This window comes from Electrophorus electricus, chromosome 24 (assembly GCF_041902795.1).
Source record: "Electrophorus electricus isolate QZ-2024a chromosome 24, ASM4190279v1, whole genome shotgun sequence".
Taxonomy (NCBI): domain Eukaryota; kingdom Metazoa; phylum Chordata; class Actinopteri; order Gymnotiformes; family Gymnotidae; genus Electrophorus; species Electrophorus electricus.
The window spans coordinates 10,518,304-10,539,441 of NC_137520.1; the positions used below are offsets into that span (position 1 = coordinate 10,518,304).

A 21,138-nucleotide genomic window follows, 5' to 3' on the forward strand; every position below is an offset into this window, starting at 1 on the left:
CAAGTGATAAATCAAGATCACGGGTCAGCAAAGTCACGGCAACCTATGATCTGTACTGTCCAACCAAGAAAAATAAATAAATAATATTTTTTAAAAAAAATGGGAATGAGTCCGCAGGGATTGACTTCCAAGTGTAGTCTCTGATGCTGAGGCAGTGGCCTACGTAAGAGCACCGTCCCACTTCGCAAGATAAAGCGCCCATATGCTTTGCTGCGATTTATACCGTTATTGGAGCGTCATGCATAAAATGTTGAGTAAGTGTGTTTAAAGAGATAGACTGCAATCAACCGTGGGCAACTTTCAACTCCATTAAGATAGACACGGGACACCTGGCACGCAGGTCGACCCCTCATCTGTTACTTCGATCTTTCAGAGAACTCTTAAATGTCGTTTTGCTCCTAGCTTTCTTTCGTGGAGTCCGCGTTACAGGAGTGTCCGACGAATGTTAGATCAGTCGGACCTGACGACCCACCGTTTGCTGACAGCTGATAAGTTACTGACATTTGACTGGAAGTCGTTTTGGAGTACGCTTGTTCGGAACAGTTGGACTTTCTCGTCATGATGGATACGAAGCTTTTGGGATGTGTAGTGCTTTTTCCTATCCAAATATTATTCTGCATATTGAAAGCAACAGTGCGCTTGTTAGTACCTCTGAAACGTAAAGACCTGGTAGCTGATGTGGTATTGATCACTGGAGGTGGAAGAGGAATCGGCCGTCACCTGGCCAAAGAATTTGCCAAGCAAGGAGCCAGAAAGGTAGTATATCTCTGACTTTACCTAAGTTACATTTGAAAGGAGCGTAAGCAGCTTAGTTAAATTAATTTTGGACACTGTTAAGAACACGCCGCTGTAAACAACTAAGATAGGTTAGAGGGATCTTTAAGGAAAACTTTAGTAATATAAGTAACTGAAAATTTTTGCTATTACGTCTAATTTGAATTTAAACCAAAGCAGTCTCACACGACCCATTTATCTTATTCGCAGCCTCTCATTCGGATTTTCCCAGTCCACCTTAAATAATAATGCAGCTGCGATAGTTCGCCTATAGAAGGTGGTCTTTAGTCATTCTCAAATTACTACTGTGGACTGAAAACAACAAAATAAGTTTTCAACAAAATGGTCAAAATGATTGTTTTAAATTATAACATTAGGTTTTGTGTAATGACTTTTTCTTTTCATTATTTTCTATAATGAAGACATAATAATAAAGTAGCCTAATTAAAAACTAAGTTCTCATCCTACCATGAATAAATAACATGTGATTGAAATGAAAAAATATATGCTTTATGGTGTTCCATTTAAACTAATTAAAATGTTATCATTTTATTTCAATGTGCAAATAGTTAAAGTGAAGCACTGGATAGTACCGGTAAGTTGCAGTAATGGCACATTGAGCAATAGTGCCCACAGGTAAATAAATAAGATGCTGAAGGCTTCATTCTAATGAGGCAAGAGAAAAGCATCCCTGCAGGGAAAGCAAGGCCTTGGTTTGGCCCCAGATAATTTAACATCTTACAGCTACCAGGCAATAAGGAATATCCTGAGCAATAGCGCGGACATGAATGAAAATAGTGATGGTATAAAGTTTATAGTGTTGCATAGAGTGAATATAGTATTAGTGCAGAGAATGAATGAATATATAATGAATGAATGAATATATATATATATATATATATATATATATATATATATATATATAACATCATAAAAAATCATTAAAAAATTGTAAATTGTGAGAACTGGAATTTGTACATTGTATATATGCATCCCCTCTTCATTCATCATAACATATTTATTTATTCATTAAACCGCATTCCATTTCCCTGCATCTCTCCTCGGCCATGGACAGAGCAGTTACAAAAGCATTTCACTGCCAGTTATACCATGTATGAGTATGTATGTGACAAATAAACTTTTATATATATATATATATATATATATATATATATATATATATATATATATATATATATATATATAAAATATGAAATCCAGGTTAAGTTTGAGTCTTATTCAAGTCAGGCCAGTTAAATGGCAGTATTCCATCAGAGATCAGATCATCCCCTCTATGGAAAATCTTGTTTTTGTCTGGCTCAAATGGATTTAATACCTCAAAACTACGTGGCAATATTGCACCCTGTGCAATAGTGCACACTTGTAAATGAATAAGATGAAATTCCAGAGGGATTTTGAAAGCCTTATTCATGTCGGGCCAGACAAATAACACATCCCCATGAGAGAACACGTCTTACCCTCAGAGGAAAACTTGGATTTAGTCTGGCCCATAATAATATAATAACTTGGAACTACCTGGCAATATTGTACCGTGAGCAATAGCACACACTTGTAAATGAATAGGCTGAAATTCCAGAGGGATTTTCAGGGCCTTATTCAAGTTCAGCCGGGCAAATAAGAGATCCCCATGAGAGAACATGTCTTCTCCTCTAAAGAAAACTTGATTTTAGTCTGGCCCAAATTGATTTAATACCTCAAAGATACCTGCCTAAATAACACTCTTAGCAATAGTGAACACAGGTAAATAAATAAAATTCCAGAAGAATTTTAAAAGGTATTATTCAACTCAGGCCAGGCATATAAGAGATCCACGTGAGAGAATATATCTTCTCCTCTAAAGAAAACCTTGTTTTAATTTCGCCCATAATGATTTAATAATGCAAAATTCACAAACTTCTTCTGCACCCTGAGCAATAGTGCACACAGGTAAATGAATTAGAAGCTGAATTTTCAGTAGGAATTTGAAGGCCTTATTCAAGTCCAGCCAGACAAATAACATACCCCCATGTGAGGACAAGTCTTGGCCTATAAGGAATTCCTGGATTTAGTCTGGCCTGAATGGATTTAAAACATCAAACTACCTGGCAGTATTGTACTGTGTACAACAGTGCACTTGTAAATGAATAAGCTCAAATTCCAGAGGAATTTCAAGGCCTTATTCAAGTCAGGTCAGGCAAATATAAGAGATCCCCTTGAGAGAACAGGTCATCCCTTCAAAGGAAAATCTGGTCTTAATCTGGGCCAAATAGATTTAATACATCAAAACTACGTGGCAATATTGCACCCAGTGCAACAGTGCACACTTGTAAATGAATGAGCTGAAATTCTAGAGGGATTCTGAAGGCCTTATTCATGTCAGGCCAGGCAAATGAGAGATCCCCATGAGAGAACAGATCTTCCCTCTAAGGAAAATCTGGTTTTAGTCTGGCCTGAATGGATTTAATACAGCTAAACTACATGGCACCCTAGGCAACTGTACACACAGGTAATCAAATTAAGAATCTACAATTACAGATGGATATTGACTGCCTTGCTGACTACTGGCCAGGCAAACAAAAGATGGCCAAATGTGAATGGGTCTCTTCTGTAAGGGAAACAATTTTAATCCAACCAAAGAATTTTAGTGCCTAATAATTTTTGGTTACATGGTACCCAAGCAATAGTGGATACAGGTAAAAGAACAAAAAGCTGAAATTCCAGCTGAATGTTTTGAAGGCTTTAAATAAATCTGGAATTTTAATTTCTCATACATACATATTTCTATGAACTATTGCTTGACTACTGCTCAATGTTAAATTACTTTGGGACAAATTAAAACAAGTTTTTATTGCAGGAGACCTTTTCTCTTTTGGGGCCTTCATATTTGTTGGGCTCCATGGTCATTAAGGCAAGTCTGTCAAATGAGAGTTTGATTATAGGAAAAAAAACCCTCCTCAGCCAACCAGTGTATTTCGTAGTCAACAGACTATTTGTTAACAATAGACTATTATCTGTAATAGGTAAATCAAAGTCAAATGCCTTGGAATTTTGGATGGAGAGTGTGGGATTTAAGGGATGTGGTGTACTCATCCCATGGGTCAGTGTGTCGGAAGACAGCAAGTACTTTTTTTCTTACAGCTGTTTTAAACATAATATAATGTGTTAAAATGCGCAGGTCTGATTTTTCTATGTCTACGAATGCTTTTATCCAGTAGCACTCAAAGAAGGGTGGGTTCACCTTTTGACACTGGCTCTCCTAAGGTTTTTTTCCCCAATGGAATTGGTGCTCTTGGATAGCTCATTAGGCTAGACCTGGATTCAAGTTAAGCTGCACTGAGGCAATTCCTGTTGTTAAAGGCGTGAATTAGGAGGTCTGAGGCAACTCGTAACTGACTTCAAGTCTCTTCTTTATTACCTGTGCACACTATTGCTTAGGGTACAGTTCAGTCAGGTAGTTTTATTAGGTATTAAATCAATTTGGGCCAGACTAAAATCAAATTTTCTTTAGAGGAGAAGACATGTTCTCCCATGGGGATCTCTTATTTGCCCATCTGAACTTGAATAAGGCCTTGAATATCCCTCTGGAATTTCAGCCTATTCATTTACAAGTGTGTGCTACTGCTCAGGGTACAATATTGCCAGGTAGTTCTAAATTATTATATTATTATGGGTCAGACTAAGACCAAGTTTTCTTTAGAGGGGAGGATGTGTTCTCTGAGGGGAATATGTTATTTTTCTAGCCCAACCTGAAATAAGGCCTTGAAATTCCTCTGGAATTACAGCCTATTCATTTACAAGTGTGTGCTACTGCTCAGGGTACAATATTGCCAGGTAGTTCTAAATTATATTATTATGGGTCAGACTAAGACCAAGTTTTCTTTAGAGGGGAGGATGTGTTCTCTGAGGGGAATATGTTATTTCTCTGGCCCAACCTGAAATAAGGCCTTGAAATTCCTCTGGAATTTCAGCTTATTCATTTACAAGTATAAATGTGTTACAAGTGTGTTGCACAGGATGCAATAATGCCAGATAGTTTTGATGTCTTAAATGAATCTGGGCCAGACTAAATCCTGATGTTCATTTAGAGATCAAGACCTGATCTTTTATTTGTCTGGCCTGACTTGAATAAGGCCTTCGAATTCCTCTGGATTGTCAGCTTCTTATTAATTTTCTCTGCGCACTACTGATCAAGATATTATGTTGCCATGTAGTTTGGAGGTATTAAATCACTTTGGCCCAGAGTAAAAATAGGCTTTCATTACATGGCCATAGCTTCTCTCTAATGTCTAGCCTAAGCTGAATTTCAGCATCTCAGGAGTTTCTGCTTTTCATTTGTCTGTGGGCACTGCTGCTCAGTTTGGCAATGCTGTACAGAGCTACACTTGAACCATTTGCCATTGGAATAAAATGCTAAAATTTGCAAGTCTTAGGTTCATTTCTTTTTAATTGCATATTTATTATTCATGGTACGATGAGAACTGATATATAATTGCAATTGCTTTATTATTATTTCTCTAATAGTATATTTTGTTAAGAAAAAAAAGAACTAAAGAGTGCCTTCTGCAGTCCAACTTTGGTATCTGCAGCATTATTTAAGGTGGACCGGAAAAGTCGAATAAAAAGCTGCGAATTATATCATGAATTTAGCTTGTGATAACTTGAGAAATATGACGGTAAGAGTGGAATTATAGCAATTACAAGACAATAAGTATTAGGTTGTATAACCCATTTAACGTTTAAAGGTTCAGGAGTCAGGTAAAATTCTGAGATTAATTAAAAGTAACTGAACGTTTTAACTCCTGTTATCCAGTTCTTCTTTGTATGAAGTAAACACTGTACTCTATTAAAACAACCCACTGTCGTGCAACAGATCTTCACTAATAGCCACAAAAAAAAAAAGCTCTTCAGAGGGTTTCTCTTAACGCACAGTTCTGTACTGTGGTTTTTGCATGTGATGGTATTAGTTAAATGTTCTTAGACAACAGCACTTGAACTGAATCACCTCTGCCCCTGAATGCAAAGTCAGTTGTGTTTCATGTGCCTCCTCAGGTTCTCCTCTGCGGGCACACAAACACAGGTGTTTCCTAAGCCTTTTTGCCTTTACAAATGTACAACAATAGAGTGCTGACAGGCAAGACTGTTTTGTTGAGCTTAAATGATCTATGACTTTTTAACCTTCCAACACATACTTCCCTGTGCAGGGGGTGAGGGTTGGGGAGGGGGGTGAACTTAAAACAAAACAAAGTTCAACACATTATGACCAAAAATTCTTTTGTAGAACAGTGTATTCTGCAAAGAAATTTTGGTCATAATGTGTTGAACATCCCAGTATATACTATCCTTTGAAACATCACCCATCCCTTTATGGAAACTGAAAGGACAGGGTCTGCTTCGTTTGCCAAACTAGGCAGACATACACAGCGTCGCTAATATCATTTAAGCGAGAATATTTCCAGTGAGATCAAGTGACAGGCATAATGTCTAAATAGGAGAATATGCGTGTGAGCGAGGGTGTGCGTACATGGGGAATGGATGCTTGTGGGTGTAGGTGTGTGCATCTGCGCATGTGAATGGATCTCATGCAGGTGGTGTAGTAGACAAAAAAAAAGCACCTTACAGATTGGTTACCACAACCAAGTTCACTGGCAGGTCAGTCGGCTTTAGTCGAGTAGGGCTGATGATGTCATCAGTGTTATTGTGCAGGCTTCTCACTCCCAGACTCAAATGGAAAGCCAGAGGAGTTGAGTGAGTGAATGTGTGTGTGTGTGTCTGTGTGTAAGCCAAACTAAGCAGACATACACAAGTCAGGGAGGGTATAAATGTAACTTTATTTTTTCCTGATCTCTTTTTCAACTATTGTGAAAATATGTTTGTGTTGTAGACTGCTTGTTCTTTTCAGTGCAGTCATGCATGCATGTATATGATGGATCAAAATTAAAATCAAAATTACACTAGCGGCATTGCCATAAATGTTTTGTTTTTGTTTTTGTTTTTTTTTGTGGTTGGCCCACTGTGTATAAACACTGATACTGATAAAACCTCCATAAGGAAGTCCATCAGTATGTAAGTTGTAGAGTATGGGGGTTAAAGTGTAGACCCAGAAGCTCCATGCTCTCAGCTGGCCACTGGCCTATGCCTGACCCCTGCAGTACTGCTCTAATGAGGGGATCACAGGGGGCGCCCTCCCCATGTCCTCCTGTGGCCCTACTGCTTGAACTTTTACTGATAATGGCATATTCTGTGTGTGTTGCATGTGACACTGGTTGGCCACAAGTCAGGAGGCAAGCCTTTCAGCGTCTGAGAGCGCACACCTGTTGCTTGCTTATGCTAGTTCTCTCTTTCTCTCTTCCTCGCCCTTTCACACTGAGATATTAAGCAGACAAAAGTGGTTCATCAAGGGACTGAACCATGTAATGCCTTTGAGCGTGTGAGTGAGAGAGATGAAGAAAGAGAGGCTGAGCATGGAGGACTCATTCTTGTGTTACCTCTCTCTGACCCCCCACCCCTCCGCGAATGATAGATCTAATAGCTAGTGAGTTAAGCATCCCACGCAGGATGACCCTGTCTGCTATCACTCTCACTGGCTCTCCCACAGTCTCCTGTAGAAAGACCTGGGGAATACATCAATGACATTTCCCAAAGGGAACTGTTTTTTATAATACCGCTGGGCTCTTACAGCATTTATTGGCTGTTCTGGGCAGTATTAGTCATGTGCGTGCTGTTCTTCAAGTGACTTCACACAGTTATGCTAGAGAAGGTTTCTGGATGTTCTGATGCCATGATGGTGCTGCTCACTAATGGCTGCTTGTCGATCAGGTGATTCTGTGGGGCCGTACTGAGAAGTGTCTGAGAGAGACATGTGAAGAGATTGCCATGACAGGGACCGAGTGCCACTACTTTGTGTGTGATGTGGGGAACAGGGAGGAGGTGTACCAGCAGGCCAAGGTGGTGAGAGAAAAGGTAATATAAAGATGATTGTGTTTGCACTCCACTTACAATGCCTTGGAGGACCTGGGCCAGAATGTGTTTGCTAATAAAACTGCTATGACAAATTCTATCCATAGACATGTTCTATTTTCAAAAGGTAAAGTGAATTTCTAAAACACTTGGGTCCAGTTTCCTGGGCATCAATGAAATGGTAATGGACTAACTGTAATGTGAGTGGGAGCCCACCATTGAAGATCCTATTTAGCTGATGTGTAAGACTAATCTTATTCTGGGAAAATAGCCCTTGAAAACACACCCTGTAAACTATTAAGTCTCCCATCTGTGGTAAAGATGAAGGAAGTATATATTGTAAGTGAAAACCTATAACATCAATGACCTGTAGAGTCTTTTCAAAGTTGAGGTTGCTTTGTTTATACAGCCATTGTTAACATTAGGGCTAGAGAATGGGAAACTAAAAGGTCTTCAAGAAAAAAAATACAACTGGATGGATGGATCAAGTCCAGACCTGATGTTTCTGACTGTTTTAAAGGTTGGGGATGTGACTATCCTTGTCAATAACGCTGCAGTGGTTCATGGGAAAACCTTGATGAAGAGTGACGACGATGCACTTCTAAAAACACAGCACATCAACACACTTGGGCAGTTCTGGGTAAGTAAAAGGGACAAACCCAGTACTCTTCTATTCTCTCTAAGGAATACATAAGAATCATCCCAGAGTAACCTCTCACTGACCCCAACAAGTGCACATGGTTTTCTTTGTGGATTTCAAAATGTCCTTTATTGCCAGTAGATGGAAAATTCTGCTTTAAACTTTGCATTTCTTGCATAAAACAATCCGTGCCTCTTAAACATAAGTTCTGCAACAAACTCATTCTTGATAACTGGCTGCTCTTTAACTACACTTCCAGGGATTCATTTCCAATAAAAGTTGAAACAGTGATATAGGAATGGTTAGGAAAATCTGATTGATTATATAAGCCCAACATTGTCCATGTTGTTCAAAACAAATTTAATGATATGATAATCAGAGGTGACATTCAGATGTTTTAGATATATGTTAAGTAACCAGTCCTAAAGGTGGTAGTAATTTGTTTTACTCGTAACTTGAAACACATGGAGGTTTTGGCAGAGGAGTCTGTGATAGGTTGAGGTATGGCGTGGGTAGTGGATAGATGTAATAATAATAGTTTACAGCCATTAATCCTCTGACTTGAGATCAAACACCAAACATGGGCCAACATTCAAACATCTGCTAAAAGAATCAAGTCTTCTTGTTGGCCATGTGATTTTTACTTGTGGGATTCTGCAGCAATTCTACAGTCCTTGCCACTTTTTGCTTGGGCTTTTCTTCTTCTTATCGGAAATTCCTAATGCTACTTGGGGGAATAGCAGCGAGGAGCAGAACAATACAAAATGTGTCCCATCCCTCCTCCCTACAGACCATGAAGGCCTTCCTGCCTCGGATGCTGGAGTTGTGCCACGGCCACGTGGTGTGCATCAACTCCATCCTCTCCCTCTCTTCCATCCCTGGGGCCATCGACTACTGCACATCCAAGGCCTCGGCCTACGCTTTCATGGAGAGCCTTACTCTGGGCCTGCTGGACTGCCCGGGAGTGGACTGCACCACAGTATTGCCCTTCCACACCGACACAGAGATGTTTCAAGGCATGCGTGTCAGGTAGTGTATCACAATCAGTAGACGAGTAGGGATTGGCCAAGATGTAAATCTAGATGCACCTACATGTAAACAGAAGTGCCTGTATGTATGCAGGGACTGGTGAAAGCAAGCTGTTTTGTCTCTGTGCTTCTGTTCATTGGTTCATCTAGTTCTTTATTGCCTTTGTCAGGTTCCCTCATCTTTTTCCCCCTCTGCATCCTGAGGTGGTGGCCCAGAGAACTGTAGATGCAGTCAGGACTAACACTGCCTTCGTTGTTCTACCATGGACCATGCACTTACTTGTCATCCTAAAAAGGTCTGTTCTGACATCTAACACTGCTGTAGGTTTTTTTGCAAAATAAAGTAAATATTAGCTTTATTTCATTGACCAATCCACCAACTTTTTTTCATACACATACATACCTTTTGTGATTTGACAGCTACTATAGTAATATTGCATATACCTGTTTCACTCCACCCCTTTGCTAACCTTTGCTAGTTCTTGCTTTGTCCCCAGTTTGCTGCCACAGTGTGCTCTGGAGGAAATTCATAAGTTTGCAGGTAGCTACACCTGCATGAACACATTCAAGGGACGAACTTAAAGAAACAACTCCAGGGAAGGATGGGATACAAAAGATCCTTTAAGCCAACTTGTCATGCAATGCAAGCACTGCATCCCTGGATCGACAAACAAGCTGTAGCAAAAGGACTTCAGAATCGCAATGATTGGTGTATCACAGTGGTTTGTTTATCCAGTGTAATTTTGTCACTGGGTATAATGTGGAATCATCATTTGTAGTTGCTTGTGTTGGTAATACTGATGTATTGGTCTGTATGGCTCACAGATTTGTTATTAAGAGTGCTCTTTGTACTTGGTGAGGATACTGGAATACAGGCTGGCAGACAGAGAAACTGGTTCTGGGAACAGTCTTCAGTGAAAATGCTGACCCCTCACACGAATGCCATGGATTGAGCACACTTTTTAAAAAAAGAAGTTTTTTTTATTAATACTAAAGTTAAATGCTGTTTTTTGTCATTTAAGACCATACAAGCAGTTTTCTTTAACTCACATTAAGTAATTCAATTGTATATATCTCCATACTAATGTCAACACTAAATAAACAGTATTTGATATTAAAATTCGCCAGTGAGTATTATTTGTATGTGTTCATGGGGGTTTGAAAATAGAGACATGTATGTCCCTGGCAGTGATCTTGTCTCTCCTAGCCAAAACCCACAGGCATTTCATTCTTCAGCATTCCTCAACCTCAGGCCAGCCAATCATGAGCTCATAGTTCTCGAGGTAGGGTTGTCAAAACACAGGCTCTACTTAACAGGAACGCACAGTGGCAAAGGGTCAGCAACTGGAAGTCTAATGAATGGATTTAAGTGGGTATGCTCAAATAATCAAAAGGTTACCTTCATTGTTTCCCACTATGCTAAATGTGCTTCTGTACTCCGCTATTATGAAATGATAATGACAGTTATAAAAATACACATAGTATAGAGTTATATAAAAATGCCATAACTACACCATAGCTAATTTTAGTAATTTTGGACTTAAGGAAGGAGGCTAGTATCTCATAAAAAACCTGCACACAGATTACAGGCAGCTGATGTCTATTTCTAAATGTGAATTTAGAATTTAAGAAGTGCACTAGGGATGTTCACTCATAAGAAACAAGCATAAAATATTCATTTTATAAAATGGTTTCTTACTAGGCTGTAATTCCAGTTGTGTGATTGATTAGAAAATGCTAAAAATTTGATGTTTCTCACAGAATAAATAAGCTCATAAATGTAATTTTTCAAAAAGTGCTAAAATTTAAGTTTTTTTGTTTTTGCCATTCTGGCATCTTGCAGGTTATTTTTTCAAATGCCTCTGACACCAAAATTAAGCAAGCAGTTCAGTTCAATTTGCAACTAAACCTTGGATCTCTGTATGGACAAAAGTGCCAGTGGAAATGTTTTTGATTGGGATCATGACATGAAACTCTGTCATGGGTTGCACGTGTGTTGGAGAAGTTAGCTCAAATCTCAGGGGGCGAGTTCAGAGCAAGGTTAGCCAAATAGATTAATGTGAGGAGGCTGTTGGATGGACAGCTCACCCTGTGATGAACTCTTTGCCCAGAAGAGTTTCACGAGACCCTGCACAGGTGGAGAAGAGCGACCATAACGACTGTTCAGGAGCACGGGGTGGTGTCTTAGGTCTTATTCATTGGCCCTTCTTATAGAATATAACCTGTATAGTGACAAATATTAACAGCCGACATGAACTTTAATAAGACGTTCTTCACCAACTAGGTGTTCCAGTGAAGTCTCGATCAGCATTCAATCATCTCAAAAATACAAACACAGTTGCTCTTCTTGTCCATAAGAAGCTCAGCCATTTTGTTTTTAAGCAGAGTTGTCCTTACTGTACTTCCTATAAAGTCAAACATTCAGTAAATTCTAAATGAAGCTGCAAGATTTCTCGCAAGAAGCAAAACAATAGAACACATAGAATAGGATCCTTACTCTTAATTCCTTACATTGGATCCCAATATATTAGACTTGACTTCAAAGTATTTTTTATCCATGAATTGCTAAATAGCTCAGGCATATTTGTCCAATATGTTCAAGAAATTTAAACTACACAGGAGTCTCAAATCACTTTGTACTTCAACCAACATTCTAAGACAATTTAGACTTTTTTGTAGCAGGACTAGAAAACTTCTGTTTTATATAGCTTTCAGTTAGGTTTAAAGCAATGTTATTTTAGTTCAGAGGGACAGTATTGAAATTCTGTTTTTATCTTTATCTTCTTTTTATTTGTTAATTGCTTTGTGTATGATGCTTGACTTGTCTTCAGAGAGCTGTTAGGCCAAGTGAGAACCAGATTTTCATTTGCACATGGAAAATCAACCAATGTTTTATTAACCTGTGTTTAATTAAAGCACTCATAAGGGCATCTAATTTTGGAACTGGTTTTTCACTTGGGAAGAATCAGCCTTTTCGTGTCTGCTGAGATTTATACTGTTTTCTTGTGAACTGAACTAAAGAAAATATTCAGTTCCATTACTTAAATCATTCATTCCACTGAGGGAATGAAATATCTCAGGGGAAGTCTTTGTGGTAAGAGAAACATGCATGAAATTGGTTATAATGGTGACAGTTGGCTGAACAATTCTTGACCTAGAGTATGAAAAGATTTCATCCTTCATTTGGCTTCATTTAATGTTTCATGAAATTCAGATTTTGAACATTTCCACAGATTATCCTGCGAAAATCCATACTCTAAAAATGGCTTCATCTCCTTAGGCAGGCTTGAATCATGTACGCCCATCCTTAAGTAATAAGTAAGCTGTGGAACGAGACAAACGGACTCTGAGCTGCTCTCCTGTTGGGGGAGACCCCATTACACTGTCAATCAACAAAAAGAATGAAGGTCGAGGGCCTGTGCTGCAGCCGTGCTTAACTCTGGAGTCTCCACTTCACTGTTCCTAGTGAGTGTAAAGTAGCTAACAGTTTACACAACCCTGCAAAAGTAAAATGAAACACATTAAACTCATCAGTAAAAAGTGGGTCATTTCACAGTGGCAAAACCAAGACATTTATTTTAGATTCTCTTTGTAAATAATGAGTTCTCTTCAGAGATTGACATCAAGATATAACACATGGTTACCCATACTCTTAATTATTAAAGGGTAGCTGCACTGTGTTTCAACCCACACCTAAAATGGTTTCCCATCACTTGTAATCATGCATTACACCTCACTGATAGCTTTAGTGTTGAGAAACATCCCTCTTCTGCTGCTCCTTTCCGTATGTGAACACAGTCCAATCTTGAAGGTCAACTTCATTTTGTGGATGTATCTATGCTTAAAGATTTTTTTTTAAAACCTCATTTTTTAAAGTCTTGAATAATACATTGTCCTTTAAACAAAAGAGGCTATATTTAACTTCTCAGTTACAAAAGCTGTGAAGACTGCCTGCTCAGAAAGTCTAACAAGCCCCCAAAACATTTTAATGTGAAAGAAACCCTCCAAGTTTCATTAGCCTTTACAATATATACATTTAAAATGAGAATTTCACTTCCTATGTTTCACTCTATATTTATATGCAGTTGTGTGTGTTTGTGCCTGCTAAAGCAAAGGAAAAATGTTCTATTGCTGCATTCTTACAGTAACAGCACTGAATTTGTCATTACATTTCATGCATTATTTTGTTGTTCTCAGTAGTATCAGCAATTTAGTCACTGCTACAATACTATGTTCAAGTTTAAGATTTCCTTTAAAAGACTAAAAAGGATGAATAAAAAGTATATAATAACAGTGGCACAGTGGAAATGAATACATTGTGTGGAAAATGCAAAATAATGAGTGGTATCAACTGTAGATGTTCTTCAGCTAAAACTTTTGATCAAGACCAACCAAAATCAAAACGTATAGCTGTTATTTGACATAGTTGCCTGTTTATTTCAATGTGGATTCAAGTTCTAAACAAAAGAGAAGAAAGTCAGGGCAGTGCAGAGGAACAAATGTGATGTATTTGTTAATAAAAAACACAATTATCTGTAATAACAAAAGGCACAAAATATTGCTACTATTCACTGCAGAGTTTCAACAGTTTATTTGAAACAAAAAGAGTAAATCTGCATTTCTTGTCTGGGTAAAATATCAGATTAGTAACAATTATTGTAGTGATCAAATTATTCTTGATTCCCATTTCATTTTGGGGTGCAAACGTTTATGTCCTGTTTGTTACAAACCATAGGCACATTTGTTATTATGATTTACAATGTTTTAAATTGCCATTCTGTCACAGAACATTTGCTAAAAAGCTTCTAGACAAAAAAATAATCACATAACCAATTAAAAAAACAAAAAAACAAAAACAAAAAAATGCATGTAAAAACTAGACTGCATACAAAGTGGTGAAAGTTCACTGACTTGTTATTTAAACTTCTCTCTGTGTGTATACACGTCAATTTATCTATGCTTTGCTAGTACGTTTGGAGAGCAGCAGCAGTTTCGCACATCTATCAGTGCAATATAATCACCAATCACACAATACGTCATATACATATGTGCATGTGTGGGCGTGTGCGTGTGTGTGTGTGTGTGTGTGTGTGTGTAGAAAGAGGAAAAACAATGTAAAAGGCAGTTGTGTAGAGCAACCCCAGAGCCTCCATCCACAAACCCTCACAATTGATTTATACAATACATTGCAGCTTGTGTCATAATAGTGTAGCTGTATATGTACGCATTTGTCCATACACAAACACATACAAGATTACTTATCTGCATTTCAGTAGCAACAAATACCACTCAAACTATAAACATCTGTAAAACAAAATATTTATTTTCTAAATTCTACAGAAAACTCTTTAAAATGCTTGCATATTAATCAATCAATCATAGTCAAATCTGTGCTTGATGGTGGATACTATTATAGACCAGCTTACATCATGACCCAGACCCATCACTGTGAGTATGTGCTGAGAACTGGCTAAGTGGGTGGTCACTCTTCAATGACCACGAAAACAGTATTAGGAAAAAAAAAAAAAAAAAGACTTCAAAAATTAGACCGACCTGGCATGAGCTGATTTTGGTTAGGAGTCCAGTACTAAGCTGTCCTCGCTCTCACTGGGTGGTAACATGAGCTGCTGCTCAAAGTAAAGGCTCTTGGCATAGTTGATTTCTTGGGAGATCTTGATGGCGAGGCTCTCGGTCTTTACGTGAACCTGGAAGAACCAAACTGTCAGTGCATTTGCAGGTCTGTCTGAGAGTAAGTCTGACTGGGGTACTTTATGAAGTTACAGCCTCGTGCTTACGTCGTCTGCCGAAGAGCCAAAATATAAAGCAGGTTTGCTTACCATAGGCTTTTGTTGGGAGGGTCCTGGAAAGGCCAAGCCACTGCTAGTGCTTTCAGCCTTCTTGGTGAGCTGAACATACACTTTCCCATGGTCCTTGGAAATCAGGCAATGGTAGAGGTCATCATATTTGACCTCCAGAAAAATTGCTTCCCGATCCACATACTCCCCGGGTTTCAGGAAGTACACGACCTTAGATGAGATGAGCACACAGTAGGTGTCTATGGGCTCCACAGCGATGAAGCTACAAAGGAAGACGAGATATGAGTCACTACCATAAGTTATAACGCTACATGCACTGGTGGGGCCATGCCAGTGTTGATGTAGCTTAATATGTAGCGTGCTGTACATGTGGAGAGTAATCATGAGGCCTTGCGGTGAGCAGGAGGCACAGGCTTCTACTGCTGGGGAGAGTAATAGCCTTTGTGGCACCTCTGAGGGGAGAGGTCGCCGGGGCCATGCAGTCGGAGGGAGGCTGCTGAGGTGGATGGATTAGCATTGGAGGTGACGAGCGCCTTTTCTGGCTCAGCTACAAGCACAGATGCATGGTCTGGGACTGCTTACACTCACTTCTGCTTGTAATGCAGCTTCCAGCACCTGAATGTGATCCTCTTTATATTACAATTTTTTCTTTCAATTAGTTAAAAAATGAAGATGTGCCCCTCTAAAAAAAAAAATGTCACAACAAATTTTGAATTTATCCTTATCTGTTCAATAATGGAATTTTAGCCAATAATTACAACCACTAATTTAATCTATACAACTGATAAAGCATTAATTTAATTTTAAACTAGGCTTTATTTGTATATTACTGCATTTAATGACTGTAGTTTTGCAGTTATGAGTTTCTTTTGTTTGCGGCACTTTCCAGACACAGGCTCTCTCATACCTACACTGGTTTAAGGCAAGAAATAGCCCTTAACATTTGAGAAAGGTCAGAAATTAAATTATGAAACTGTTTTTGTTCCCCTTTGTGTTATGAACAATGTACGTTTATAACAATTGTGATGTCTGATTTACCTGAAACATGGCTTGTGTAAAATTAATTAGTAATCCAGTTTTAGAGATTTAACATGTCTTACACAGGCTGTACTTCATATATAGATTATTGTTTGAAATGCATTAAAATGATTGAATATTAATACTGGTATTGGCCACAACAAAGTTATTGTATGGGCCCAAGAAATTCAATATTGAAATTCATCCACATTTTTTTCTCCTTTTCTCCTGTCATCCACCCATTAATGAGCATATGAATATATTCTAAGATTGTGAGATTTGTATACAAGGTGTAAAAATACATATCAAGGGGGAAAAAAAAAAAAGTGTGACTGAAATAGTCCTACATCATACACATCATTATAGTGTGTGAGGGGGTGGAGCTGAACACTCACTATTCAGAATGGATGTTGTCTGTGAGACGGAAGAGCTGCTCCTGTCCCTCAGCCTGTCTGGAGGAGAAACGAGGCAGCAGGCCCTGAGGACCCTTACAGCAGCGTGGTTTTCTGACCCGCTGCACACCCAGCCTACACGCACACGCAAACACAGAAAAACAAACAAAAACCTTTCACAATTAGAAAGCTTTATTGTCAATGCTCAGCAGAGCAACAAATAAGAAATTAGAGATCAATACTGCAGACAAACAACATTCTAGACAGTATATTGAAACATATCTGGGTCTTCAAGCTGCACATCTACACACACTACCATCATTATCTACATTGTGCTGGTGAATATGGGAATAACTGAGACACTACTTAATTCAGTGAAATTGTGTTTTCTGTCCTCTTAAATGGCCATTCCTGAGCTCAGGCAGTTCTCTAGAACTAACACGCCTGTTCAAACAACTGTTCAAATGTATCCACAGTGAACAATCTGTTTGATCTCAATGGCCATTTATGACACCGCTTTGTGGTGCAGTGTTTTCACATCCAAACAAATCTTTGCGTTCTAAAGACCCAATCTGCTGTTATATGCAGGCGAATTCATGATTTCCCAGCTGAGCAGAGGCACTCAAACATCAGGGCTGCTGGAGTTGACGATATGCTAAAACATGCAACAATGTATGCATGAGCCTTCTGCAGATACAAGCCAACACTGGAACAGAGGAGTGGCTTCATCACTGCTCCACCCACCCTAAACTCCCAGCTGCTCCCAGGTGGCCGTGCCGTTTTCCCAGGAAAACCCTAATTAAGCCTGGTCCACCACATGTCTTCCTGTTTTATGGTCAGAGCTTAGAAAAGCACTAAGGTCCACGACAAAGTGAGAAGCCGGGCCAAGCAGCCGCAATGTAAAAGCACAACTAGAGCCCCAGTTCTCCTGCGAATGAGCCCGCCTCTCCCTGACTGCCACTGCAGGCTGAACTTGAATTCCTACATCTGGCTTGAATCTGGGCTTGCAGTCATTTGATTAGAGCTGATGGTTTCCAGTTGATTCACAAAGACGGTGGTGAACTGTGTTCTCTGTTCTGTTTAAATTGTGGCCCAAGAATCTACAGCTGCTGCCACAAATCTAGAACTGAGCCCTGGACGAGGGGCATGGTGAACAGCACAGCTGAGATGTGCTCACTCAGAAGAACTAAGTCTCTACCTTTTTTGTCTTTGAGAGCTCTTCTTAACCTGTACAGTTAGCCTCTGTCTGATGCAAAGTAAAAAACAGACTCTTTCCTCGAACTGAAAACCAGATGTCTGCAAGTTGGTTCCAAAAAAAGAGATGATGGCCAACCTTTTTAAACATATGCAACAAGTCTCAGAACTACAAAACTGCAAAAACTCATCTGCATCTAGCCTAAGAGCTACAGAAGAGCAACAAATACCAAATCACCACTTTGGTTGCTTTGATAGAGTACAATCTCCAGACTGTTTCCTCCTTACGAGGAGTCAATAATTCCACATGTACTTGGCTCTCTTTCTGAGACATGGATCATAACCATAAGTTATGGGATCTGGCCCCGGGTATGCAGTGTGACTCTCAACCATTCCTCCTCTAGCCTCACCCACTGCTCTGAAGGCACTTGCGCACAATGCCCTGCGCTCGATTGTGGTGTTGGAACAATAGGGTTCAACTCTAGGTCAGACTCAGGACTTGGAGTCTAGCCAGTCATCTGTCAATGGGTGCAAACAAACAGCTCTTGCCGCTTGCTGCCTTCCGAGAAACAGCATGAGCAGCAGGGCTGAGGGTGGGGACTCGGCGAGGCAGCTGTGCGGGAGAGGTATACATGTCTGAACACCATACCCCCCTGTTTGGAGCGCGTGAGCTAGAATACTAGCCCCCCCAAAACATTAAAAGACTGTTAATATTTCTGCAGTGAATATCTTTTAATTACCTAGACTCTGAAGAAACCAATATGGAATTGAACAGTATATAAGCCCTATCATTATGAATCAAACAATTAATGAAAAACTTAACATATGGACTTGTAGGAACAAAAATGGCTGGATGCTGGCTTTCAGACGAACCAATCACTTTCACAGATATTTGTCCATTATACCAAAATAAATATAATTTTGAACAGTAGACAGACCAGGAATCATACAGAGCTCAGGTAACAAATGCTTCATTGGCAAAATGCCACTTTTAGAGAAGAAGTTCAACCTACCATTTTGGAAAACATCTTAATGCAAATCGTTAATTATTAAACAAACTAGTTCATTCACAATTTTAATAGATATGCACAAATAATTCTGTTACTGTAGACAATCAAATACACTCACCTATAATAAGACATTGTGATAAATTCAAAGCTTGCATAGTTCCTCCTGCTTGGAGGTTAACAGAGCTTTGCATGGGCTCTAGTCAAGTCTCTCTGGGGAAAACCCCGCACTGTCTCAGTTCAGTTCAGCCAAATTCCTCTCCAGGTGTAACTTGCAGGTATGGGGAGTGTAGTGGAGATCTACTTGATATACTTGAAAATTAATATACGTAGCTCACTAATTTTTTGACCTAATCATGAGTCTGAGAAGGAATGTGATGTTCAACACAACATCTCCTTGATGTCGCCTCCCAAAGTTGAGTCAAGGGCCATCGGGCAAACCACATAAAGAGAATTTCATATACTGTGCAGGGTAATAGAAAAGACATGCTTTTCAAACTTAACTGACAGCTATGAGCTTGGAACCAGGGCGTTTATTTAGCCGAAGCCCGAGCCCCTGCTGCTGCCCCCCGGCACTTCTCCGCTTTGTTTTGGGATTGTAATTGAGCTGGCTCCGGAAGGCTGCCTGGATTGCATAGTGCAGTGAGGAGGGGTGCATGCATGCATGTGTATATGTGTGTGTGTGTGGGGTTGTTGAGAGATGAAGGAGGGAGAGTTCACTAGCAGGGCAAGAGAGCAGAGGGAGTGTGTGGACAGTTATGGTCCTCCTGGCCTGCTCCAGCCTGGTTCCCATGTTTATTTCCTGTTTGTGATTTGACAGTGCATGTAGGAGACGTGATGGGGCTGTTCAGAGGACATAGCAGTAATAAACACTCCCCTGTGACCTTTTCATCTCACTGCTGGTCACATTTGCAGGGAAAACACAACGTGGCCTGGGATTAAAGATTTGTATGAGAGTGAAAGGGAAAAATGTTGAAGTGACTGTTTAAATGGGGACTAAGGCACTAGTCTGTAGGAAATATAGAGCCAATCTGAGGTGAGATGAGCATTTGGGAGAGAAGGCAGAGATACTGCGAGAGCGGAACCTTCCTCTACCTGCGAGTGGGGTTTTTCAGAGAGTGTAATAGCAGGGTCAGACCATGTCCGCTGTGACCTATGGCGAGTGGGGTTCTGAGAGAGCGCAAGAATGAGGTCAGACAGTGTCCGCTGTGACCTATGAATCCTGTACGTTTTCGTTGTGAACTCTGGCTGAACTCCCTGCTGCACTGTGGCAGCCACGCTCCGAATGCCTCCCTCAAAAACCCTCCCCTAGTTCCCCACTGCACAGTTCACTACCAGGTGCCCCCCCCACCCACACACACACACACCCACCCACACCCTTCCCCACACCCACACTCCTCCCCCATCCACCGCACAGGGTTGGAGAGCAGGAAACTCTCTCATTCTTTCTCCAGTTAGAATGGGAAGGCTACAAACATCCAGTGCAGTGAGTCTGACTTCTGTCGACAGGCTGGCTGCCTCACATATACATAGGTAAATGCAGAACAAATGGCTTTACATACCAGACACCCTGTGTAATATGAGCTGCTGCTGGGCCCCCTCATAAAAGCTCAGGTAGGTAGGGCAGTGTCGAAGCCAGAGGTGGGGGTCACACCCAGAGGGAAGGCTCTTAAACCAGCAAGAAGGATCAACTGAACTTGCCTGCGTAGCCGTGTGCATCATTATGAACCTTTCATTAGAGTAAAATCCGGCAGCCACAAACTAAACTAATTAAAAGACAGGTGGGTTTTATAGGTACATCTGGTGTTTAAGAGCTTATGGAGAGTTCACAGAGCCTAAGCCATAGCTCAAAATGCTGTAAACATAACGTAACCACAAAGGGTGGGAATTGTGGGTGTGGGAGTGTGTGGGAGGGTAATGACTTATACAGTGACTGTAGCCTGAATTTGGTGTGCTAGTAGTTGAGTTGAACGTTACCTGTGGTTGCTCAGGCTGGCCATGTCTCTTACGGTCTGTGCTGTCTCGGAGGCAAAATCCAGCGCTCCTGCCACGGGCTTAGTGACTGTGCCAACCAGGCCTTTCCCTAATCCCGTGAAGAAGCCAGTCACCCCACCTTCTGTCTTCACCCCCTCCACAGTGGATGTGATCACACTGGTTAGACCACCAATAATGCCTGCATAACACCGAACACGACACTGACTCAGTGAGTAGGAGATGTTACACACAAGATACAAGAAAGGGATACATTGCTCACAAAATAGATACAGTATTAAATGGTATTAAACTGTGAGCAGTATTAAATGGTACTTGCGC

The 21,138-nt window shown here is 40.1% G+C and overlaps 2 protein-coding genes across 11 annotated transcripts in view; one reads left to right on the forward strand and one right to left on the reverse strand.

Annotated features, from left to right (window-relative positions):
* Positions 1-115: 115 nt before the first annotated feature.
* dhrs3a (dehydrogenase/reductase (SDR family) member 3a) lies at positions 116-10,285 on the forward strand. 2 transcript variants are annotated; one of them, XM_026998243.3, is made up of 6 exons: positions 131-756; positions 7,591-7,734; positions 8,252-8,371; positions 9,162-9,400; positions 9,570-9,695; positions 9,897-10,285. In XM_026998243.3, the coding sequence occupies exons 1-6, from the start codon at positions 559-561 to the stop codon at positions 9,979-9,981; spliced, it is 912 nt and encodes a 303-aa protein (XP_026854044.2). In that variant the 5' UTR covers positions 131-558; the 3' UTR covers positions 9,982-10,285. The 2 variants fall into 2 exon arrangements, with proteins under 2 accessions (XP_026854045.2, XP_026854044.2); XM_026998244.3 differs by lacking the exon at positions 7,591-7,734 and having other exon boundaries at positions 116-756.
* Positions 10,286-13,810: 3,525 nt separating this feature from the next.
* vps13d (vacuolar protein sorting 13 homolog D) overlaps positions 13,811-21,138 on the reverse strand; it is a 40,561-nt gene continuing 33,233 nt past the window's right edge. For all 9 annotated transcript variants that reach the window (XM_081706665.1, XM_081706668.1, XM_081706667.1 and 6 more), the window contains 4 exons: positions 20,803-20,998; positions 16,628-16,759; positions 15,237-15,477; positions 13,811-15,104 (listed from right to left, as the gene is read on the reverse strand). In XM_081706665.1, coding sequence (XP_081562791.1) covers positions 14,973-15,104; positions 15,237-15,477; positions 16,628-16,759; positions 20,803-20,998 — 701 coding nt within the window. In that variant the 3' untranslated portion in view covers positions 13,811-14,972. The remainder of the gene's footprint in view (positions 15,105-15,236; positions 15,478-16,627; positions 16,760-20,802; positions 20,999-21,138) is intronic.